General features: G+C 42.8%; 3 protein-coding genes across 10 annotated transcripts in view; all 3 read right to left on the reverse strand.

Annotated features, from left to right (window-relative positions):
- dip2bb (disco-interacting protein 2 homolog Bb) overlaps nucleotides 1–3,536 on the reverse strand; it is a 40,170-nt gene extending 36,634 nt beyond the window's left edge. The window contains exon 1 of one of the 2 annotated variants that reach the window (XM_062400137.1): nucleotides 3,124–3,536. In XM_062400137.1, coding sequence (XP_062256121.1) covers nucleotides 3,124–3,496 — 373 coding nt within the window. In that variant the 5' untranslated portion in view covers nucleotides 3,497–3,536. The remainder of the gene's footprint in view (nucleotides 1–3,123) is intronic. The other variant, XM_062400145.1, reaches the window with a different exon arrangement.
- A 620-nt stretch (nucleotides 3,537–4,156) lies between these two features.
- On the reverse strand, nucleotides 4,157–13,014 carry atf7b (activating transcription factor 7b). 5 transcript variants are annotated; one of them, XM_062400163.1, is made up of 12 exons: nucleotides 12,925–13,014; nucleotides 11,937–11,998; nucleotides 11,100–11,196; nucleotides 10,843–10,976; nucleotides 10,585–10,710; nucleotides 10,026–10,180; nucleotides 9,781–9,877; nucleotides 7,591–7,710; nucleotides 7,267–7,410; nucleotides 6,512–6,700; nucleotides 6,275–6,380; nucleotides 4,157–6,129 (listed from the first exon to the last, which is right to left on the reverse strand). In XM_062400163.1, exons 2-12 carry the CDS (start codon nucleotides 11,982–11,984, stop codon nucleotides 5,894–5,896), a joined length of 1,452 nt encoding a protein of 483 aa, XP_062256147.1. In that variant the 5' UTR covers nucleotides 11,985–11,998; nucleotides 12,925–13,014; the 3' UTR covers nucleotides 4,157–5,893. The 5 variants fall into 5 exon arrangements, with proteins under 5 accessions (XP_062256147.1, XP_062256154.1, XP_062256140.1 ...); XM_062400170.1 differs by having other exon boundaries at nucleotides 7,267–7,383; nucleotides 10,831–10,976; XM_062400156.1 differs by having other exon boundaries at nucleotides 10,831–10,976.
- A 719-nt stretch (nucleotides 13,015–13,733) lies between these two features.
- On the reverse strand, nucleotides 13,734–25,074 carry larp4ab (La ribonucleoprotein 4Ab). Of its 3 annotated transcripts, none has more exons than XM_062400216.1 (15): nucleotides 24,519–25,074; nucleotides 22,812–22,962; nucleotides 22,242–22,512; nucleotides 21,797–21,933; nucleotides 21,559–21,662; nucleotides 21,217–21,327; nucleotides 20,673–20,726; nucleotides 19,685–19,897; nucleotides 19,480–19,583; nucleotides 18,192–18,407; nucleotides 17,908–17,959; nucleotides 17,561–17,713; nucleotides 17,315–17,448; nucleotides 16,890–17,064; nucleotides 13,734–16,448 (listed from the first exon to the last, which is right to left on the reverse strand). In XM_062400216.1, the coding sequence occupies exons 1-15, from the start codon at nucleotides 24,519–24,521 to the stop codon at nucleotides 16,059–16,061; spliced, it is 2,268 nt and encodes a 755-aa protein (XP_062256200.1). In that variant the 5' UTR covers nucleotides 24,522–25,074; the 3' UTR covers nucleotides 13,734–16,058. The 3 variants fall into 3 exon arrangements, with proteins under 3 accessions (XP_062256200.1, XP_062256182.1, XP_062256191.1); XM_062400198.1 differs by having other exon boundaries at nucleotides 17,549–17,713; nucleotides 24,519–25,067; XM_062400207.1 differs by lacking the exon at nucleotides 24,519–25,074 and having other exon boundaries at nucleotides 17,549–17,713; nucleotides 22,824–22,968.
- Between the last annotated feature and the right edge of the window lie 259 nt (nucleotides 25,075–25,333).

Genomic DNA, 25,333 nt, shown 5'->3' on the forward strand with positions numbered 1-25,333 from the left:
CTCTCTGATATTAGTCTACTTCATCAAGCCAACCGCCGCTCAGCCAGAGTGAGATCAGGTGACTGGCTCTGGGCCAATTGAGGATATTCCACTTCGACCTGATAAGCTCTTTGGCTGCATGTTTAGGGTCATATTGTCTTGCTGTGTGGTGAAATCTTTTGAGTTCTGAAGAATTTGATGCATTTGGCAAATAAGACTGCTAGATCATGCACAACATCGCTCAAGCGTTGCTCAGACCTGAGAGTTGGAGAAAGGTTCAAAAGAAATCTGTCATATCCGAGGTTTGCCAGAATCAAGAACTGGATATATTCTACACAGTAAAAAGCAGATGTGCACAGGGGAAACTGGAAAATATCAAACAACCAAATTGATCGAGGAGCTTGAGACTTGCAGATTAGCAGAAAAAAAATGTGCATGGTGAAGAAAAAGCCCTTTATGCAAGTCAAGAATGGTCTCCAGGATGTGGGCGAACATGTTTTTTTCCCCATCAACAATCAAGAGAAGACTTCATCTTCAGAGGATTCACTCTAACATTCAAACCCCTGCAAAGCCTGGTCGCAGTCCACAAAAGCCTAAAAAAAGAAACCAATAGAGTTCTGACATGAATAATCCCACTGAGTTAACGAAGATTCAAACTCTATCAAACGCTCATGATCCAAAGTCAGCTGCTCCTCTGTCAAACATGGTGATGGTGCTGCTATGGGCCTGGCACACTGGCATTTATTGATGATTGCACTGCAGCACGATGGATGCAGAGGACGACAGGAGCACTCTGTGAGCTCGGATTCAGTCAAATGCACTAGAACAAAAAATGACCACTTCTGATGACTCAGCAGGACAACGATCAAATACACACGACCAGAGCAACCGAAGAGGTGGAGGTCCCGTTGACTGGATCATCCTCCTGAGTGCAAAGGGATTTCCCATCCACAGCCTCTGGTCCATGTGAAGTGAGCTGAATGTACAGTGAGCATACATCCCCCTGCTCCATTATCCACTCTCATTATCACGGCGTTAATCGCAGTCTATTATTAACCAGAACACACTCCACAGCTCAGATCAAAGTTGCCACAGCAACTCCCTGTGACGCCATGTCAAGAAAGGTACTGTGGAGGTAAACTGTTAACTTCACATAACAAGTGGGCTGTTAAGGGGAGTAGTATCTACCGCTATGTAATGCTGAGGAGGAGGAGGAGGAGGAGGAGGAGGAGGAGGAGGAGGAGGATTATGGGTTTGAGAGTGTGGGAAAAGGAAGATGAAGGTTTTACTTTAAATAGAATGAACCGAAATATTGTATAAACAATATCGCAAAGAGGATGCCTGTATTATTTGTGTTACATAAAAAGTATTAGTTTCTAAAAAACAAGGCCCCGAGCTGGGCTGTTTTCTGAATATACTAAAGTCACCTGGAACAAATGACAGGGAGAATCACCGCCCTGTGTGTTTACTCATGTACTCAGAGCTGTCCACTCAAGATGGATGTTAAAACCAGGTCTGAACGCTGGTTTATCTGCTCACATCTTCAACACATGTCGTTGCATTCTTATGAATGGAAGAGTAAACACTCCAGATTCTAAAGGAACTAGAATCCTTGGAGTGCATACCTCCGCCAAGGGCCAACAGTCCCCGTTAAACATGTCAAGCCTTACAGCTAAACCAATGCAATGCAGATCATGAAAACATTATCCAAATTGTAGAAGATTGGGAAATCTTTGAAAACGTCAAAAAAACAAAACAATACACTATCGTTCAATGTTAAAGAAAGGGATAAAAAATGACCTGGATCCACGTCCAAATTAAATGGTCTCTCTCTTTGCCCATGTTCCGTCTAATCAGGTTTCATGGAAATCTGTCAAGTAGTTTTGGGGTTGATGCTGCTGGCAAACCAACCAACCAACCAGGGGTGGATCCAGGAGTGGGGGCCAGGGGGGGCACTGGCCCCAGCTGAAATTTGATTGGTCCCTGATGTATCCCTGTCCTGTTAGTAGTCTATTTTTTTCTAAACAAAGCCCCCACCAACAAAAGCAATACCAACCATACATACATCCCAGTGTCTCAATACATTTCTAAGCTTTTTATAATATATTCAACGATGCATGGTTTCGCTCAAAGCTATCGTGCTAACAGTAAATAAGGAGCGAGGAATCAGGTGTACATACTTACATTTAGCCCCTCTGTGTAAATTGTGGCCCCTATTGCGCCCCTGATTTATAAAAGAATATATATCCACCCAACCAACTAAAAATCAACCCAACAATCCAACTGACAAGGTGAAACAACTTCCTTGGCCGAGGTATTAAATGTCTGACCGCGGCGCAAGTGATGAATCTTAACTGGTTCCACGTCCTCCTCTCTTGTGATTGGAAGTCTCACCTGTCCTCCCACATGGGCCGGACACTTCCAGGTATCAGTGTTTGGATGTCTCTCTGTGGTGCATGAGGCCTCATTAGTGGCCCATAAACCCCCCCATGCCCGGCTCGTCCACGTGAAACATTACATTACTCATCCACCCCCGGGCGCCTGAGAACTGCACAGCACCAATCAAGCTCCTGCGCTGTGATTCACAGGGTGAGGAGGAGACTTGCATAACAGCCAGCACCATATTCCTCTTATTTATTTCTTTGATTTCCCACAGTCATTCTTCTAAAACAAATGGCCCTCTGCTGCATGAGCTACAGTGCAGGGTTCAGGCTGTGAGAGCAGCATCGTGTAGAGTCCACTGATGCCACCCAAGGCCTGAGGGATGACAGATATGACCCATTTTCTTCTGCAAGAGTGTACAAGCTCATATAGAGATGGGAAGCACTGTGTGCTAAACATGGAGGGAGAGGATGTGGACCACAGCAAGAATGCAGAAGGGGAAATATAAAACAAACATGCAAGCTTATGCATATAAACCAAATACGCTTGTGTCACAGCCTGTGCAGATCATAACTGATATGTGGAATAAAAGCAAGAAGAACACTTGATAAAGAAGTGACATCTTGAAAAGGAGGTCAGTGTGTTTTTAATCTTACTGCAGCTGACTCCGGCTGTTTGTTTATGTGTTTGTTTTCACTCTCTGCACATCCACCACCAGCCCCGCAGCCCCCGCAGCCCCCGCACCGCTCCAGCCCCGCTTACCTTCGGACAGCTCCAGGTCCAGCTCCGCCAGCTGGTCCCTGACCTCTTTAGGCAGAGCCGACGGATCAACGCCGCGGTCGGCCATCGTCGGAAGCGCAGCAGCGGCGACCAGCAGCGGGACGTTCGTCAGCAGCCACAGTCCAGCATGAAGCGAAGTGGCGAAAGATAGAAGAATCAAGCGGCCGCTGTGCTGCTCTTCACCGCTCCATCTCCGCGGCTCCCCGACACCGCCATGACTGTGGAGCAACTCGCCCCGAGAGTCGGTCTGTGAGTCGGTCACATGACCGGACCTGCTGATCGCGAGTACATTGACAGGAGGATGCGACCAGGCGGACTCCCTGCTCCCCCTGCTGGTGGACTTCCTCCCCCCCATCCTGAATAATAATAATAATCCTTACAATTCCAATAGGGCCCCACTGTCTGTCAGTGCCTGTCAGTGCTCGGGCCCTAATTCAGATAAATATATGCCTGGAGGGCCTTTGATATTTCAACGTTTTTGTAACCATTTGGAAAGAAAGTAATTTGTAAACAAAGATAGATTTTAAACTAATTTTTTAAATGGAGCAACTATTTTCTAAACCAGACACCTGCACATTTTTCCTGCTTTCATTGTCTTCAATATACACTTAAAAACACATTATGTATATATAATAAATAATTTAAATCAATCAAATGAAATTATAGGTATTTTTATGGATTTTTTTTTTGGCATCAAACACAAGTATATACAGACAATGTATTTATTCAGAACATTTCAGACCCCTACAACTTTGCTAATGTTGCTAGTCTTGTGTCTGTAAGAGTGAACTGAGGTGAACTTGAGAAAACACTGAGTTACAAGAAGCTGTAGAGCCCTGTGGAGCTGAAAGGAACTGCAGTCAGATGTAAACACTATCAGCAACCACTTTTATATAGTCATTTGATCCTCTATTTTAAGTATTTCAGAAACACATAAGATCACTGAATTTCATTTTAAGAAGATCAAATGCAATGGAAAGAGAAAAGGAATAAACTGGGGCTGGTTGGAAACATGTTTTCTTTTTCATAAATTTATTGGTTTTGCCCGAGACAACTTATTCATTAGTTGAGACTATACACAGGTAATTTTTCCCACCTTGAGGCCTGAGTATTTGACAAACACCCTCCAAATGGATATCTTAAAGAAGTTTTTTTCATGTGGTTCACCGTGTTAAACAAATAAAGCACACTAATGCTCTTCAACAAATAAAGGAACATAAAATCACATGATGGTAAAAAGCCTAACATGCCCAATGAAAAAAAACTAAAAACATATTGAGACAATGAAGTAAAAACAAAAACAGTGACAAAGGGGAAAACACAATGTGATAGTCTTGGAAGTACAATGTGGTACAAAACAATCTACATGTCAAAACTTAAATTTAAAAAGATGCACCTTGCTCATGTATGAAGTCTACTTCATGATATAAGACAGTTTTTCAAATGTTGGAAAGCAACCAGGTCGAGTACATCTGTATTTCCCTACAGATGTGCATTCGTCACCGAACTCATTCATTCAAGATTACTCCTCTCCACATTTTTTCCACTCACCTAGTTACTTAAGCTTTCAATTAAAATAGACCAAACCCCTCTCGGTGGCTGGGCTACATGCGTCAGCTAAATGCAAGAACATTGATATTTAATAGAAAAATATATTGCACTACCTCTTTCCTCAAACTGAAATGGTATGGTAAATGATTTAAAATGCACTAGGTTTGATTATCCTTTAAGGGCCTTCTAAAGCTAACCATTTCAATGATTGAGGATGGAATTCTTACACAAGGACAATCTTAGCATCAATAATTTGATGCTATACAACAGAAGTAAAAGCAGCTCAATAACCAGTGATAGTACGATGAGGCACAAACAAACAGTGGTATTCTTCAGCCATGAATAATTCATGCAACCAATAGAGTTTGATACATACACAATAAATGAAATGGGACCCATTCCAAATGGCTTAAAAATTAATGCTACAACAGTCAGGCAGACATTTACAAGGAAACGATGAACACGTCTATAATTTGGATTGTTACGCACTTGGCTGACTAAACCATTGTGTATTTAAAAGGACAGTGAACTCAAAGGGGAAACGCAGACAGAAAACTAACAGTCAGTGTGAGAAGTAAACAAAAGAAGAGCATTAGAAACAGTTCCCAGGCTGCTGTTACTGCAGTCAGCCAGCCCATCTCTCCCGGTACTTTCACTGCATCAGCCCCAAGTTACGTGGAACGCCCAGTAACAGGCATGAAAAAGTCTTTCCTTACATTAAAAAAATACAAGATATCACAGAGTAAAACTATCAGCCTGGAAAGCAACCAACCTCATCACAGCCAGCGTGTGGGACAGAATTAGACTAAAGCTGCATATTTAATGTGAAACAAAAATAAAAAACACATGATTTTCACATACAGAATTTTTTCATTCATAATTTTCTTCCTGATCTAAAACATTTTCCAACTGTCGTAACTGAAAGAGAAATTCCCCCGAACCCGCAATGTGAGTTTCTGACGTGTTATTCATATGTATGTACACAGAGAGACTCTCTGAACAGGGATACTGCCGGGGTGGAGGGCTGATGGAGCCGCTGTGCAGTGTCTTTGTGTGATTATCATTGGCTGTGAGGGGCGGGGGGGGCGGAGTAACTTAGTCTGGGGTGAGAGAGGAGGCTAGATCCCTCTTTTCAAACACTTTGCACCAGTTCGGCCTCCAATTGCCACTCAAGTTCATACTGGCTACCTGTGTCAGCACATCATCTTGAAGTTGCCTGGGACTGCGTCGCCATGACGACCCCTCCCTGCTGGCCGGATCCCATGCCAGCCAAGACTGACATAGCCACCGCCTCTGCAGCGCGGACACTCAGACCGTTGATGGTGGCCCCTGGGCTGGAGGCAGAGGCAGGCGGTGACGGCCCGTGTTGGATAACTGCCGCCGGGGAGCTGATGGGCTCAGTAGAAGTGTCCCTGGAGGATTCATCTCCTCCTGCAGCTAGAGACAGAGAAAGAAACATTCACCCTTAAGAGAGGTGAGCGAGTAAAAAGAACACATTAGATGGAGGAGATGATTTATGGATCCTAACAAAAGAAGGAACATTGTGCTGGAAGCTTGTCTGTTTGTGACCCTCGGTGGTTACCTAAGAAAGCTGCCTTCTTCTGCATAACTGTGACAGGGCAATCTTTGTGGGCCAGAAGGAGCTGCTTCAGCTGTGCCACCTCATTCCTCAGGAGGGATACTTCATTCTGATTGCAACACAAAGCACACAGCATACACATCATTCCCAACATGCTCCTACCTGTCACATTATCAGGGAAACTAATCTGTAAGCGTGTTTAAATATTTGGGATAAACCCTGGAGACATTGAAGCCGCACCGTCAGGGAGACATTATTACTGACGAGATCGTCTGCCTTCCTCTCAAGAGAGTTCACCCACAGCTTTCGTTTCTGCCGGCAGCGGGAGGCCGCCGCCCGGTTTCTCTCCAGAAAACGCTGCCTCCTCTCATCAGGATCCATCTCCGAGGCTCGACGTCGCCGACTGCCCGTGGGCTGAGCAGGTGACACCTGAGTGAAACACAATTTCACATCACATCTAGATTATGTGGCATGGGAAATGTGGTGTGTTGATTTACAGAAAGACTTTATCACAAGGAGGACATTTTTCCTCAAAAGGCACTAACATGCTGTTACTTGACAATTTCTCAGAAAGTCAGGCACTCAGAATAACACAGGATGTTTTGGAATAAGTGCATGAATACTTATTGCGAAGTATAGTGTGAAGCTATGTGGAGACCAACTTTAAACATGTTAAATTTGCATGACCTACTCATTATATTGAATGAGTCATGTCAAAAGTCCAAACATATTTTCAGTTTCATAGTGTCAATTCAGTTGATTAAAGTTAAACTTTAAGGAAAATTCAGAGAAAGTTTGAGATATCACATTCAAGAAACCAAAGGCATGTTTTGTGAGGACAGAGTTACTCTGACCACCCAAAAAAATAAATCATATGATCCTCTAGTACAAGTTTGTACCAATTTGAAATGTGTCTGAGATAATGTCTTCATAATAAAAGGGAGGGAAAGGTGCTAGGTCGTTTTATATAGAGGCTCATATGACCTGTGTAGTACCTGTGGTTGAGCAGGTGACGGTGCATCAGAGTTTTGGCCGAGCTGCTGGCTCTGTTCATGCCGATGTGGAAAAGCAGGGTTGGACCCCGACCCACCACCATCTTGTTCTCCCTGGCTCTGATGAGTAAGAACTGTCTTCAGTCGCTACAAAAATACAGATGCAACCATGAAGGTCCGCTAACGTTGACCTTACAAAAAGCTGTTAAAAGTTAGGCGTCTGCACTTATTAAATAAAACACAATTAATATATTCAAAAGGAATTTTACACATGCTACAAATAGTTTGGCCCCTATAATGATGCCAATATGACTGCTCATCTCTCACCATATTGGCCTCAGAATGCAGACTGTACCCAGAGGGCGAGGACGAGCCACTGCTCGCTCCACCAACTGGAGGTCCTGGGATCCCAGGGATGTTAGGCACTGAGTTCACTGGCCTCGCAAGCTTCACATTCCATCGAATGGTCATGAGAGAAAAAGAGTAAGAATCAGAAGAGATATGGATCAAGAACATTGCTCAAAAAGATTAAGGGATCAATTGGGGCCTGTCCCAATTCACCCCTTAGCCCCTACCACATGGCCCCTGCCCCTACTTTTGTGCATGGTCTTGAAGGTGTAGTATTGTTATTATTTTTTTGAGTGTTTAGCTCGCTGTGAGGGAGCAACAAGCCGATTGGCAGACTCAGAGCGGCGTGAAAGGGCTTGGTTGTATCTTTGACTATGTCCTGAATGCAGACTGGACCCGATCCGTTCACAGCATGGTACGCAGTTCTCATGTTTTGAAACGGATGCGGGCAGCCACTGGTAGCCTGTGAAGGGAGCGGAGGAGCGGAGTAGTGCGAGTTAATTTAGATTAAAGGCTAGTCGAGCTGCTGCATTCTTAATGAGCTGCAGAAGTCGGATGGCACTAGCAGGTAGACCAGCCAGGAGGGAGTTACAATGGTCTAGATGGGAGATGACTAGGGCCTGGACCAGAACCTGCACCGCCCTCTGAGTGAGAAGGGGGCGTATTGGTTGAGTGTCACATCCAGGTTCCCAGCAGTCCGGGTGGGGGCTAACACAGAGTTGTCAAAGGTAATAGTCAGGTCGTGTGTGGGAGAGCCCTTCCGTAAATGGGAAAGTAGTTCAGTCTTGTCAAGGTTAATTTTCAGGTGGTTTGCAGACATCCACTGAGAGATGTCAGTCAGTCAGGCAGAGATTTGTGCTGCTAACTGTGTTTCTTCAACCACCCCTTCAACCGCAGGGATTCAGGACCCCGCTAAAATGAACGGGTAGACAGAAATTCCTGAATGCTTTACAAACAAAGAAAGCAAATAAACATGGCAGCCGCTGCAGGTAAAATGTTCATAAATGTAAGTATGAAAACTTGCAAAGTAACTATAAATTTCTTTTTAAATCCAGCGGTATATCTTATTTCAATCCAGTAGCAAATGAAAATTGAACCTCTGTGATAAGAATTTCACGAAAATAGCTGGTCATGCTGTCAAAACAAGCATGTGAACAGTCTGAATGAGTAACAAGTAAAGTTTGTCACTCATGTATCCCTTATATGAAGATTGAAAAATTGAACAGCTTAACATTTTGCAAACTTCCCTGCTCATGTTATAATGTTTTCAGTTCGGGGTTCGAAACTTCTATGGACTAATGTTCCATTGAAGAAGCCAATGTAAACACACTGACTGACTGTGTAATGATCAACAGATCAATCTGTGTCACTATTATAATATTGGTTGATTACCGTTGTCAGTGGTGTTAGTTGATATCGTTTGTCAATGTAATAATGTTGTTTTGCCGCTGATGACGTAGCGAGTGGTGCCAGGTCCCTAAGGGGAAGATTTTCTAGTTGTACCCCTTGTGGCTCAGTTTGGAGGTGGACACGGCCAGCAAAGGGCACTTCATATCTAGGGGTAGGGCTTTTCACAGGTAGTCTAGCTCCTACAGGATGGCACATCTATGTGTGCCATCATAAGAAGGTTTGCTATGTGTCCCAGCACAGTCTCAAGATGCTGGAGGAGATACCAGGAGAGGGGCCATTACATAAGGAGACCTGAACAGGGCCGTAAAAGGGAGACCACCAAGCAGCAGGACCAGTATCTGCTCAATTGTGCGATGAGGAACAAGAGGAGCACTGCCAGGGCACAACAAAATGACCTTCAGAGTGCTACTGCTGTGTAGGTTTCTGACCAAACTATCAGAAACAGACTCCATGAGGGTCGGATGAGAGCTTGACGTCCTCAGTTGAGACCGGGGCTCAAAGCCCAGCACCAAGCAGCTCCATTGGCATCACCAGAGAACAATGGAATTGGCAGTTTCGCAATTGTTCTCTTCACAGATGAGAGCAGGTTCTCACTGAGCACTCAAGGGGTTACCGACAGTAATGATTTTCAACAGTCATATTTGTTTCCATTGGAAAAATACGTGGTATTTAAGTGCTCCCTTTATTTTTTGAGCGGTTTATAAAAAAGACTCCTAAATAAAATGCGTTATACTTTTGAGAGTTTTGAAAATGACTTACAGATATAACTGAGGTCATCTGCACAGGACTGGGCAGGAGAGGGACATTCTGCCCATTAGGGAGGTGCCTCACCAGTGGATAAGAACTTGTTGGGGAGCTGTTGACAAAATCAGATACTTGTAAACTGCTGTTCCTCCATTTGGTGCAGACTGACAAAATTACAATAGAGGAAACGGTGCATTTATATCTTTCAAGAGGGATTAGGATGAGCTGTAAATACCACCAAGAGAAACACATCTGTTTACCTGAGCTGTCGGTTGGAGGGTGGAGTTTGTGTGATGACGGATGTTGGGGATGGCAGAGTTGTAGGGTGTAGTGGTTCATTACTCATGTGAAGTGGAAGAGAACCTGGACGTACAATGGTTGGAGTAGGGGCAGAGCTGGGCTTGGTGGGAATCACCTGTTGAAACATCACACACTTTATATGTTGACAGTTAAATGGAAGTTTTTTTGTATTCAGGAAAATAGATATAATCATGAATGAAATTAACTTTTTTAATTTTTTATCAGTTGAGACTGGGCTATTTTTTGTTGTGGAATAATGCCTTGCAGTGCATACTTTGTTTGTTGTCAGATGTGTTTGTATTTAGGAGAAGATTACTAAATAAATGTAAATGGCACAAGTTTTACAAATTTTGTTTTGATAAATCCATTATTATATTTATCTAGTAATACAAAATAATTCGATTAATCATTTATCGAATAAGTAATCGTTGGATAATCGATAGTTGCAGCCCGTCTGTAATCCAATGTGCAGTCCACATAACAGACGTCTCTAGCAATACTTTGCATCTGTCCTCTCACCCTTGAGTCTCTGCTGTCGTCCGACATGCTGGAGGAGGAGTCTGGACTTCCAGGAGGTGAAGAGTCAACTTCCAAAGGACCCTCGTCCTCATCTTTGGCTAGAGATGGTGTTTGTAAAGGTGCAGTCTTAGAGGAAAAAAGCAGACAAAAGAAGATGATATCAGCTCGTCTGAAATCATTAAATTCATAAATAAATGAATCTTACAACTTGAGTAATGCAAGAGTGTGAAGTTCCTTTCAACATACAATCGTCCTTACTCGAACCAGGTGCTTTGCCCTCTGGTCATCATCATGAGCTTTGCTAAACTCCTGTTCAAAGGAATTGGCTAATTCACTGAACAACCCAACCTCCTCACAGTTTTTCAGAAAACGTGTCGGTGTGGGGGTCTGGTCTGAATTTGAAAAAAAAATAAAGAATTATGTCAGTAGACAGAAATGTCCCTTTCACAACAGACAACAGATTTTTATATCAAATATAGAGGTAAAAACAGTCATGTAAATGGTAATGTCATTACCTGCAATGATAACAGAGTCTGTTCTGGCAGGACCAAATTTTAATGTCATTTCATGCTTGTGTTTGTGGACTGACAGGTGGTCTTCATTGGTGAATCCCTGCAAACAATAACACAGCAGATAAGAAAAGTTTAGTAATATATCCACCAAACAGCATCATTACTCTGGCCACTGTGCTGCTCATAAATCTGATTTGAAATGAAGATTAGCTCCTTCCTTTATGTGCAGAAGGTCTACAGTGATGTCAGACACTGTAAAAGCAGTCTTACATGTGCTTACTCATTTTAATGGATTACTCTGGCATTTGTGCCTCACCTTGAATAAATTGTGGTGAAGAAGCAAGGATTTATTTTAGACCGTGTTCAGACCTGATATTAACATTCGTCTTGAGAGAAGTGGTCAGCGTGATAATCGTTTGTTCAGACCTGGCATTCAAATACGTCCTGAATGTGTCTCCTGTAACCACTTGTGATTGGATCTCTCGGGGAAACACTTCCCCACTCTATATGGGGATCACAGCTGTCAGTGTTGTTTATGATGACTGAATTATTTTGTTTTGACCCGGTCTAACTCCAATGTTTGTGTGTGTCTGTATGTGTGTCAGTGCGAGCAAGAGCGAAAGGTAGAGCGAGCAGGAGAAACGAAATGAATGACTGCGAAACTATGAGGAAGATTTTAACAATTTAAGAAGTCAGTTGGCTGCAAACCAATCAACTTGGCACAGACCACTTGTAATCCGATCACTCAGGATGGGTGTAAATAACAGGTCTGAACAGGGTATTCGATTTCAGAGCTTGATAATCAGAGAAGTAAAAAATAAATATTGAAAGAAATCTTACCTGCCCACATCCAGGGGCAGAGCATACAAAAGGTCTGTCATCCCCCATTTCAGACGAGTGATCTGTAAAAAAAAAAGCAAAGAGCAAACTGTTAACTCCAATGTAAGCAGACAGCTGATCTTACTAAGACACATTATGTTATCAGTAATAAATACATGCTACTGAAGGTTGCAATAGTGCAAGTTTAAACCAGCTTCCGGCCATTGACAGCGTTGACCAAACAGAAAGTGGTTGGCCACATGAGACGTGCACCTGTTGAGAACCACAGTCTCTGTTAGCGCCATTGATAGCCCGAGCTCTCACGTAAACACTGAAGTGACGAACAGGCCGACCATCTCCGGCCTGTTCGGTGCGTTTGCGGACTCGGTAAGTCGAGGCGAACCGTGGACAGGCGATCAGCGATGAAGCAGCAAAGCCAGAGCAAGCTAACACACAACCTGCCCTACAGTGTCCTCAAGGCAGAGGCGTTAGCCCGCGAACACTGCCGAGGTCACCCGGCTGTGCAGCTACTGAGGTGGGCTGGGTGACGGGACTCAAGGATAGGTTATCATAGGGCTATCATATGGTAAGTACATATTGGACTTCATGGGAAATGGGCCTCAGGCTAGCAGAACCCTGCTGCTAGCCACACCACACTGACCCGAAACCTGACAGCCCTGTCATCGTCCCGAGCGCAGAGGCTAGTATCGTGCTCACTTATGTCACACACCACACGGTCGAACACGCCCAGCCAAGCGATGTTTTTCCTTGTGTAGCTGCCAGCCCAACACAGCTAGCTAAGCGAATGCTAACCCAAGCTTCGTTAGCTCTAGTTCACACTCGGCTCCACCGAGTTAGCAGCTACACGTTAGCACGCTATATGCTAAAGAAAGCTATGCCCGTGAACTGGTCGCGCAGAAAATAACACCAGTGACACGAGCACAGAATCGGTGTCGGTCACGAAAAATCCCATTTTACGTTAGAACAAGCGAATAGTGTCCGGACTCACCCACCGTGGAAACGGCCTCTCCCACCTCCCTGCTCCGGACAGCGCCGCGGTGCTGCTGCTGCTGCCCGTTGTTGACACTCTGACACTCCACCCGCCAAACATCGCGAGAGCTGAACCAAGCCACAGTATTGCGTAAGAGAGGGGGTCGTATTAATGTGCCCCTACTTCACATATAGGGAAGCCCCCTAAAGTCCAATTAATTCTTATTTATTAAGTTAAGTTTTCCATTATTTTTCATATTAATATATGTTCTTTTGTTTTTTATAATAATAAACAAGTTACGCCTTTCAGAACACTGTTACAAGGCGCTTTGCAAGTTAAAGATGGACAAATTGAAGGCAAACAATAGGAAGTTAAACAATTTAAACAATCGATCACACAGCATTGAAGCACACAAAGATAAAAAAAAAAGTGAAAAACAAGATTAAACTAGAACATTAAATCAGAACAGGGAGAAAGCACAGAACATTGCTCACATCCTTGTGTATTTATAATTTACCATTATCAGCTCTATTTTATTGTATTCCCAATGTAACGTGTACAATTTCTTAGTTAATAAAAATGTTCAAGAAAATATACTTTATATCCCTCCACTTTACCACTCTTATCTCCTGTCTACACAGAGGCAGTTGTGTTACTGTTCCAGTGAACATTTCCTGGACAGTGAAATCGTTTCCAGTTAAATTGGGAACTGAAACTATACTGTACACACACACCTGTCACTGTCCTGCCAGTAATGTCAGAGAGTCAAGGAAGATCAACACAACCCACGTCTGAACATGTGAAAACACACACACATAGAACAGGGCTGTTTAAAAATAAATCTTTATTTCCATATATCAGGCTCAGTAATAAAATATTCACTTGATAAACCAGTGTGTACTTGGCTGATACTTGAAATCCTGTGTTTGATTGAGACAGTAATAAGCAGGACTATGATATAAGACTAATATTGCATTGACAAGCAAACAAAATCATCTATATCACACACACCTAACATTGGACAAATAAGCATGCACATACTGTACATGTTAAGCTCTGCTCAAATCAGCTGCAGCCACCATAGACTAAGATTTCCATCAGGTAGGATCTACGTGTCTCCCGTGTCGTGAACGGACCGTGTTGGATTTGTTCGACCAGCTAACCAGCCTCGATCAGTGGAGGGATGTGCTCAACAATCTCACAACTTTTTGCTGTTGGGATCAAACACTGTTAAGGCACTGGAGGTTTGGTTTGAGATGACAGTTCCGTGTCGTTTGAAGCAGAAGTAATCCGTCTCTTTCTTGCACCCAGGTTTACACTTTCAATACGAACATACTATGCTATACTGTTCACAGGAGACAACTAGTGATTACAAAAAAGCAAAATACTGAACACCACAGTAAGTTTCCTAGAAGCAAAGGAATCAAAACACGTTTCCCAAGGCATTTTTTTAATTCCCCTAACCCTAAAATGTAGAATTCTTTACCTTCACTCATTTTTTTTGTTCATTTAAATTTGCAGCACCACAGGCTATTCAGATTAAATGAAAACATATTGAAGCATAAGATCAGCATTTCTGAGCAACATTTTCCCATTTCTTACATCTGCTATGATTAAAAACCTTGAGATCAAACATTAGTGCATTGCAGTTCACACCACTACAGATACAGGTTGCTCTGCCATGAATCCTGACTGTACACCTCAGCATTCAACTCAGTTGACAATAACCCAGTCTTTCCCCCCCCTCAGATCAGTCTACACAACAATTTAGAAACATTAGAGAAACACTGATAACCATGAAAAGAAAAAAACATGACAACTGGACAGAAAATTAAATGTAAAGACATCCTGTGCAGCAGGAAATAAGTACATAAACAACAAAAAATAAGCCTGTATAAAGACACACACGCAAGAAAGCTAATACATAAGACAGTTAAAAGGTCAAGCTTAAACATGGTTTCTATAGCGACAGATATACATTCAGCTGAAATGATGAAGTGATGATGATGCAGGCGGTATCCCAAAAACCAAGAGGAGACACTGGCCACAACACCATCCATCAAACAGCTACTTTAGTCCAATTTCTATTCAGAAATCTTTATGTGTTAGCAAGTCACATGCAGGTGGTGGTTACAAATAATTATTTCACATCTCATCCTTCTCTAAAAACTTCAGAGTAGAAACTTAAAATACCGAACAATCTAAACACTATGTTACAGTAATTAGTGGGTGATCATCTGGACTTAAACATTTCTGGAGCAGGTTCTGTGCTCGGCAGGTTACCACCGTGAACTACTTAAGTAGCTGATAAACCAGTAATCCTGCCTCATGAAACAGACACCATCAAATAAAACATTACTGCTCCTGCTGAACTCTAATAAAACTAAGCAACTGAAATAAGACCTACTGATAATAGAATTTAGTTGTTACTCTACATTTGTTATTTCAGCTATTTGCAGTGCTATAATATCTGCGTCGCAAAGACAATGACTGGCAAAACATTCAATAATTAAAAATCATCATCATAAGATGTAATGTTTTGAATCTATGTTACTTAGAATTTCACCATCATCTGTTGAAGAGCATGATTCCATAATCATGAGAACTTCTCCAATCACAGCTTTTCATCTAAACTCAAACCTTCTGTGGTATCACACTCCACTGTTTCTATTACTCTGTCCCGGAATTTATCTTCCATTTCATAAAAATAACAAAATAACACCCTTGATACAAATCTAAATAAAATCAGAAGACGAAACAAATGCGAATAATGGCCACTAAAAAAATATGTGCCACATTTGCCTTTCGGTCATTTTGGATTGTTTACAATGCTTCATGTCAGAACACGATAATTATATAGATACAAGATCCCTCTTTCGAAGGTTCCAACACACACACACTTTTGCCAGTTTATGGTGATATTACTTTAGGCAAAGTATTTTTCATCACCTCGTCTGCAATTCTCTCAGCAGACTAAATACATGTTCCTGAATGGAAAATCTACTTGCAGATTTTTCTGCAAGAATGTAGAGAATCTTTGACAAAGTCTGTCAAATGAAATATATCCATCTGTCTATTTACATATATTCTATATTTACATATATATTTCTTTCTTGTTCAAGTACATGTTGTAAAAGTTTCTGTTCCTTGAGCTATTTTGGTGACCTTGGGGGAATGTTCTGTTCCTTGCCGCTGCGTCTGGCACCCCGCTGTGGATTAAATGGTTTTCCAATGTTCAGGCCTCTCTGATGCTCCCGGACTTTAAGCCCTGCACCTGCACCTGCAGCTGCACCTCCAACTCTGGCTTGGCCATTTCCCCCTCTGAAGGAGCGCAACGGCTGACGAGGTGGCCGGCTGTCTCCATTTTTCTCTGGTTTGTCTGTTGTGCCCCTGTAGTTTGGGCAAGGCTCTTCAACCCTGTTGGCCTTGAGCTCCTGTAGGGGCTGGCTAGGTGAAGACGCAGGAGGTGAGGGAGAGGGGATCTGTGTTCCTGGCTTGGCCATCTTCTGGCACACCTCTGCATAGCTGAGCTTTTTGAGCCCCTGGTTAGTGAAGAATAGAGACATTTCAAAACTGAAATATGTCACAAGTTTCACAAACATGTTCTCTGTTTGAACACCATATGAGCATAAATATAAAAAAATCCACGACAAATAATCCTTCAATAATACACTGACATGGATCAATGGCAGAGAATTGACTTAAGTTGTAAAATATACATGTCTATAGAAATTGTAAACATTAATACACAAATGGAATCAATTTAAACTGGTGTGAATTAAAGCTGACATCAGCTGTAAATATTCATTATCCACAAAGGAGTCAGATTATATTCAATTAGACTTATACAAATTTTTTGAATAACTCTGTATGACACAAAGTGCAGTGTACGGAGGTTATAAAATTAATCATATGACTGACTAAACAGGGAGCAGTAAGCAGGAAACTGATGCAGTATTCAAGAGGTGGAAAGCAGGACTCACCAGCTCTGATGTTGGAGTTGAGGGAGACGGAGATGGTGCTTCAGTTGGAAGTGACTGGCTGCAGTCGGGGGGGACATATTCTGATTCAGCTGGAGAAACATCCTCCATGGATGAAGAGATCGCTTCCTCTGGAATGGGAACTTCAGCTTTATCCTCTTCCTTTACTGAAGAATCACTGAATTGACAAAAACAATGTGTTATTTTTAACAACACGTCCTTCAGATATTTTGCTAGTTCTTACAATCAAGACTTCTGGAAGAGCTCCTGCACACTGTCCCACTTGCAATCAGAAATGTAATATGCAATGTTTCAGTAGTTGATCTGTGTTCTGATTGCAAGTCGGACAGTGAGCAGGACCTCTTTAACAAGTTTAGATCCACTTGTAGTGTTTATTAGTTCTTGCTACACCATGAAGAAAACTGTACCATGAGGTGGGTGGTGCCTCTGTCTGCAGTGCCACAGGATCAGGTTTGGCAGCTGAGACCACGGATTCAGGTGAGCTCACAGGCTCTTCTGAGACAGTTGTGCATCTGCTCTCATTAGCTTCTTGGCTCACAGGCTGAGATAAAGAAATTAAAAAAGATTAAGTATTTATGCAACTGTAACCTTGAGGCTGATTCTCCAATAAAGGAGAATCATCAATCGTAGGTGAGATTTACCTTGTTGGTCACCTTTATGCCACGTACAACATCAGAGAGGCGCATCTCTGGCGTGGTTTCTCCTCGCGTACTAACCACAGACCCCGGTAAAGGAGGGAAATTGGAAGCTGCCAGGTCAAACTTTGGAGGAGGCGGAACCTTGGCTTCCATCAAAGGGATTGGATGCTGCAGAAGAAAAAAAAATTGGGTAAAGGTTAAGACAAGTAAGGATTTTGTATACTACTTGAAAATTGCCAAAGAACATTACGCTGACAACTTTTGAGATACCCTCAGGACCTGTCTGGTCTACAGAAATGTGTGAAGACAATTGTTTTGTAGAGAGTCACTCGATATTTTAAAAAAAAAGGAAAAGTGCTCACCGTGGTATATTCATCTTCTCTCTTTCTCCTCATGCCTCTGTAGCCACCTCTCCTAAAAACAAATCAGTTCTGTTTTCATATTCATTGTTTTTATTTGTTTTGCATTTCCATTGAGCTGACTGTGAAGGTCAATCCTTAACAATGTCAACACTTAAGAGGTGATCAAATTATGACAACTATATATATATATATGAATATTAATAGAGCAAACCAGTTCACTGCATATTAGTGGGTCACACTGCAAATAATCTCTACATTTTCAAAACAAGATATAATTAACTAACCTGCCCCGTCCACCACCACTCAGATCTCCGTTGGATATGTTAGCTGGCAGAGCAATATCTTTAAAAGTGAAGGACAGCAGAGAGACTGGCTCGGGTGTCTGCGAGGGCTGCACACTCAAGGGACCAGTCAGACCATCCATCAGGGCCCCCAGTGTCAAGGAAGAAGGAGAATGAGTGGGCATGTCAGCAGGCCTGTGGTGACCCTTCACGTGGTTTCTGGACATAAACAAAGAACATACAATCTTAAACACCAGCGTTACCATGAAAAAGTAGACTGATATTTTAGCAAAGTATAACCGATTACTCTAACAATAAGAATGAACATATGACTTTAAAGCAGTTTAAAATAAAAGGCAAAAGGGATACGGTAGTTTGATCACAATGTAGTTTTTTACATTTCTAGACCATAACTGCCTGACACAGGTTGCTTTGACTGCACACATTTTTTTTATATTTGACCTGTATGTCTTTAGTATTCGTTTAAATAATTTGCTTATCATTTCAAAATATATCTACCAAATTCAAACAAATCTAATCTGTGCAGAAGACCTTCGACCGTACAAGGGAAATTAAACAACTTGTCATATATTCTAAAGTAGCTTGCAACTTCTGTTTGCCAATTAAAAACCAGGGCTTACATATAATGTTTATGAATTGAGTTAACAGCCACTACAACCAAAATAAAAACTGTTACGAGGTCATTCCACTTCATCTGTCACTTTGATTGAGCCTGGGATTTGCCGCCCTCTCAAATGACATAATTAAGCTACTGTAACAAATGTCTCATTTCACTTCATAATGTGGATCCATTTGAGTTGAAGTAAATGTCTATCCTATTGTCTCATGGTCTAAAACACACCCAGAAGGAAATCATGTCAATAGTTATGACAGTATTAGTCTTGTTAAAGATATTTGAACCATCAGGGGCTAAACATTAACGTTAAATTTGATGCAGTCTGCTAAAAAGCAAGGCAATGAACATGAGTATTACCACACCCCTAACGTCAGTAGTGTTATACAAAGGAAATTACAGTAAGAATAGAGTTCAAATTCACGTGACGTAATGTGAGGTCCCCGACAGGACCTGACAAGTGAGTCAAATGTTATGCTCAATGCAGGCAAGTGTATTTGTGGTTCACTTAAGTAAAATAATCACATCCTGTCATACAAGTGATTAGAGAATGAACATTTGCTTTGCATTTGATAAAGACTTTAAAAGAAAAGGTGAATTAAGATGGGACAGAACTACTGTGAATGAGAGAGCTATGTCATCACAACATTCACTTACTGGTTCCTGCTCATGGGTCGATGTGGTTTGATGGAGCCCGAGTTTCCTTTGTAGTTCCCAGGATTATTGTAACCATTCATGAATCCACCATTTTGGAAAGGTGCCTAGATGTTACAAAGGAAATCCAATTACACAATGTAACTCTCTCATACTTTTGTCAATAATGAATATCATCTTGAGAAACACGCTGTGACTGAATTCTTACCAGTGGCGTTTCAAAGTAAGGCGTGACTGAAGGGTTCCAGGACTGAGACACCACAGGATAAACAGGGTACTGCTGCTGAGGGCTGTACATCTGCGGCATGTAGACAGGGGAGCTGTACTGGGCCTGGGGCTGGGCAGGCTGACTGAAAACACTGGAGTCCAAACTGCGGAAGCCATTCTTACCAAAGAATGTGTTAATGGCCTTAATGCGGGCCTGTGGGGGACAGAAAAGGAAGGAGAGGAGTTAGATAGGTGTGTTTGTTGTGGCTCAAGAATGATTGTAGATCTGTGTACATTGTCCTTTAGTGCCCTCAGATCTCATAATCTCACGGTCATTAGGTCATAAAACACTGCTCTGACTAGGGGAGAGAAGGGGAGGGAGAGGGAGTTGGGGGGAGAGAGTGAAGGAGGACAAGGGAGAGTAGAGGTAAAGAGTAGACGCAGCAGCAGAAATACGATAGAATTATAGAGAACTACAGATTAAAACTTCCTCCCAGCTAGTTCCAGTGCATATGGGTCCTTCCAAGCGCGATACTGATCATCACTGGGGTTTAAACAGAATGATTAATATGTCAAAGGCTAATTTGTTATTTCAGCAAAAAGTATTAGGGCCCACAAGGTCAAGTCAAAGTCCAGCTGCATTAGATATACGTGAAAAGCAAAGGTAAATGCCAGACTGGGATAACACTGGCAATCAAACTATCTGGAGATACGAGTGTGCTGCAATTCAGACAAACACAGGAGCAGAGATCATTGGATTTCCTCCTTGCTTATCAAGAGCCTGTACACACAAATCCCAAGGTCACTCTTCAGGCCACGGCTTAGCCAAACAGCCTAGCACAGAGGGTAGTGACGCGACAACTGACAACACAACTAGTCTTGCGTAACACAAGGTTCACCGTGCTCCAAACTAGTGTCTAAATGATAAGCAGTGATCCAGCTCGAGCTAGGAACTTTCTATACTCAATAAAGTCAATAACAGTACTCACCATGATGGGTTTTCCCTGGAACATTTTCACTTCCTCTCTGAGGTATCTGAAAGCCTGGGGACAAAAAAAAGAATCCGACATTCACAAAACTGTAAAAATCTGCATTGTTCCCTTTTAAACTTAAAGAGTTAAAGCTTTCCTCCGCTCATTTCACTGTTAACACGTCACTTTGTTGGGATAACTTTTGTATCATCGCGCCGCCACTTCCCTAACAATTATCTATTTTCACTGACACCATTCATCACTTATTATTTAATATGCGTCATTAATTACCATTTGCTGAATCATAAACTGCTTATTATAATTCACCATGTCTTAACATGTGCTGTATAGTATCGAAGTGTGATTAGTTATGTTGAATCATTTACTGTCGTACACTGCATTATTTGCATCCGTCATTGTTAACAATAAGCCAGGCGATTAGAGCATTCGACAAGTACTGATTTTAATAATCAAATTTTATTAACCTCAGCCCTACTATCAATTCCAAAGAATTAACTGTATTCTAACTCTCTCTATAGTGGTTATTTAAGAGGAGACGTACCTGTAGTGCATCCATATCTGACTGAAATGTTATGTACCAATTGCTGTTATGTGCAAACTCTGCACTTAATGCTTTTGGACAGTTTTCGCTCTTAAAAAGAGCCTCCACCTCCTGCAAATAGAGAAACAAGGCACATGTTATACTGTTCTGGCTCCACCACTGAACTCATCTCCCCATGCATGCTCGGTGACGAGCTGTCAATGAACCATAACAGGAACTGTGAATCACCGAGTATAACTAGCTACTAACTGAGCAGCTACACAGTGTAAACCTTGTTTGTAGGATGTACTGTGCAGGGAGAAGTGTGGATGTTGAGGACTGTGCAGTGCGAGTTGTCTTTACCTCAACTGGTGTAGTTTCTGGCACCTCTCTCAGAATAATGATACAGCGACTGTGGTTCGGCCGAACCTTCTCTCCACTTTCGTCAACTTGCACCATGGGAGAGGCTGTTAGGAAAACACAACTGAAACATTAGGGTCACAAACTAAAAAAATTGTAATGTGGTTTCTGTTGCTGACCTCTATGAATCTGCTAACAAGTGTGAATGGATACAGGGAGAATAGCAGTAGCATGACCGTACCTCGCAGTACATCCACAATGAGGTCCATGTCAGTGGTGAGAGCTTTGATGTCATCTATGCAAGCGATGGTCCAGATGGAAACAAACTGATCACTGTCCATCTGAGATATAAGGTAGAGGTCCTTGGAGAGGTTCTCCCTGTAATCAACCAAAACAAAAACATTGATCTTTAAAAGAAATCATTCAAAATATCTTTGCTTTGTACCATCCCAATCAGGACAGTGCCAGAAAATGGATTTTCACTCCCATCTCACACCATTATTAATCAGGAACGGATCCTATTCAATCAATCATCAACCACTCTATTCATCCATGACTTACTTCATAAAGTACATAAGCGAGTATCAGCATCGAAAACATCCGAATTACAATTTGTGGTATATAAAAAGGACTTGGTCGATTATTGATCTTTTCTTACTAATAATAATAAGATATTCTCTTCTCACCTCGAAAAGCAGAACTCCAGCTGTTTCTTCAGAGACTCCCTTAGGCACTCCTCGGACATTGGTTGTTCCTTAGAAACGTCACCATCCATGGCTGGTTGACTTTGTTGGTCGAAAACTAGATACCCGAAGTCAGGGGGGTTGATGCCGTCTGTGGCCACAGGGCCCTCAGTGGGTACAGGGGCCTCGGTCACTACAGGGGCAAAGTCACCAGTCCCGTCAGGAAACTCAGTGTCACATCCTTTACCCTCTATGGTAGGAACATCTGTGTAACCTAAGATAGAGATGCAGGCAGTGACAAAATAGTTGTGAAATAACGGTTATGTGTAGACCACAACAGACAACACTCTGAACAAGCTTGGTCATGCTTCGTATTCTCTGCGTAACCCTGAACACATAGACTTACAATGATTCTCTCATATACTATGTTTTTTGTTTAAGAAAAATTGTCCAATTCTATATGTCAAAGTGTTGTAATGGGAGAGGTGCAGGTTTTGATTTATATTTATGTTAAAATTCATGTGAGGAGAAGCTGGGGATAAACTTTAGCTCAAAAACATTAATATAACATACAATTGTTCTTACAATTGGTCATCTCAGCAGGAGGAGGGTTTGTCTGCGGCCAAGGTGAATCCTCTGTCCCCTCTGGGACGTCGTTCTGGTGGGCAGGCACCTCCTGCCACACTTTGGCATTGGGATTCAGACCCGCTCCCTTAGTGGTAACCTGCATGATTATAAGAATATAGTTTGAGGTTCACACCTTACACTGTATGCTAAAAAGGATAAAAGGGTAAAATCCGGGGGAATTTGCTACAGAGTCAAATGCATGGTTGAAGGCAGCTAGTATAAAAAGTCAATAGTTTATTTTGTTACTTCTAAAAGTTGAGCTTGGCATATTAGACTGGTGGAGAGTGGAGAAATATTGATATTGCACATGACAATCACGATTTTAAGATATGCTAATCACGCCTACAAAGTTGAGAAGTGTGGTTGAGTGTAGGATGAAGCAATCACAGCATCTTTGCAAATACATGTGTCAACTGTGTCCAACAAAGATCCCAGACAAGTCTAGAGCTGTCAAGACATGATTAGCACTAATCAGCCATTAAATTTGAAATGAGGTCAAATTCACCAGACTCAATAAAATGCTGTAGTTTTATGCTGATATGCTTTTGAAATACTGCCTATCCGTATAATAACACAAAAATAACTAATAAGCCTGCCAAACCCTGACAACTGACTTCCTTCTTCAGATATATCACAGCCAATCCGATGAATGAGGCGAGTTCACATGCGAAATCCTGTAATCCAGTTTACCAACACACACACACAGGCTCGCACACGCTCACACACTTCATTGGCTTCCTAGTCGACTACACTCCGCCCCTCCCACGGGCACATGTAACTGTACATGGCGCTGGTCCGCCCGGGAGCGTGACTTGAACAAGGCATTTTAGCCTGTCACCCATTGCAAAACCTCGACCGCCCTTCGCCCATCGAGACCAGTTAATAACTGGTAACGTGTAGTAACCTCTCCGAGCGTCCTGTGGCCGTTTGCTACCAACCGAGGCCTCAAAGTGAAGCGACGTAGCTTCGAGAATCAGGAAGAACGAGCACATGGCGCAGACGAGCCCGTGCAACTCGGGACGACATTCAAAACGCACTCATTCCGCGTTAAATCAGAATAAATAGAGCTGATCTGGGGTATGGGTACAAGGCGTTTGTGGTTGATTGATTATTGGGTCCTCTCTGATCGATCTCCTGACAAAGAGATCGTGCCATGACCTTTACCTCGCAGCTCTTTAACAGCCGAGTGGAACAGCTAGCTAACGGCGAACATTAATCACGTGCAGCACGGGCACCGCAACGAAATGAAAGAATACGTGGAGTAAAACTTGATAAGGAACAACATGTCCCACGTTTCCCCCCGAGTGCCGCATGTCCCTCAACACACGCAGGCTAGCGCGGTGTCCACCATATGGTAGCTAGCCACAACAAACACACTCGCCTTTAGCTAACTAGCTTAAGTTGACTGTAGCAGACCGGCGAGAACTGGCCTGACTTTACACTGCAGTCATTAACTAACGTGTACCACAGGGTCACCGCGACCCGCCATTTACAGCACGTGTAAATAATGAACCGAGGGGAAATAGATGGCATCACGAAGGTTAATAAACCGTCGCGGGCGTGTTGTTAAAAGAGTGAGGCGGTTTAATTCCAGGGAGGAAGGACGCAAACAGGTTGCCGCATGTTAGCTAACGTCCAGGCCCCAACACTCACCATGCTGCCCCGGTCCTCGGCTTCTGCTCACGGTGTCCTCTTCGGTTCCGAGGGGTTTATCCGCCCTGGTGGATGTATCCCCCGCAGATGGTTTCAGAATGGCCGGCTGCTCTTTGTTCAGCGTCGTCGCTTCCCCGGTTGAACTTACGTCTCCCCGGCAACTGGTAACTCACACGGCCGCGCGTGCTCCGGGTGGATCCGCGCAGACTTCAACTTGGAACACTTCTAACTTGAACCAGTAGTGACGCTGTGGTTGGAAGCATTCCCCGTTGGTTTCTTCTCGTGAAGTGTGGTCCCTCCGCTGCTCAGTTCTTCATCCCGCAGATCAGCTCCCAAGTGCCGCTCGCTCTGCGTGTGACAGCTGCGTCCTCTGTCCTCCACTGTTCGTCCCGACGAGATGAGCTGCCTCCGCCTCCAACCACTGCACCGTCAACAGCGCAGCGTCGCAGCCGCTGACGGTGACCTCTGAGCGGCTGCAGCACAGCACAGTCCTCAACACACCGAGATATCATCCATAATCTATAATCTATATCCACATGGGATGTTTCAAGCACACTTCATGTTTTACTAAGCTCCCATTACCAGTCAACAGGCACGTGCACAGATAGACAGACCCCTAGTGGTGCTGAAGCACTGGCCCTTTTGCCCTGGAGAAAAGTGCCCTTCTGCTGGAGCCCAATTAGTTTTCCATTCATCAATATTTAAGAATAAAAATTACTCTCTCTGTCATCAATTGATGATTGCTGGTTGTACATCAAATTGCCCTTGAAGGACATTAAAGTTTTTAGTTTATGGAATAGTTTGTATGTTAAATC

This window comes from Platichthys flesus, chromosome 2 (genome assembly GCF_949316205.1).
Source record: "Platichthys flesus chromosome 2, fPlaFle2.1, whole genome shotgun sequence".
NCBI lineage: Eukaryota > Metazoa > Chordata > Actinopteri > Pleuronectiformes > Pleuronectidae > Platichthys > Platichthys flesus.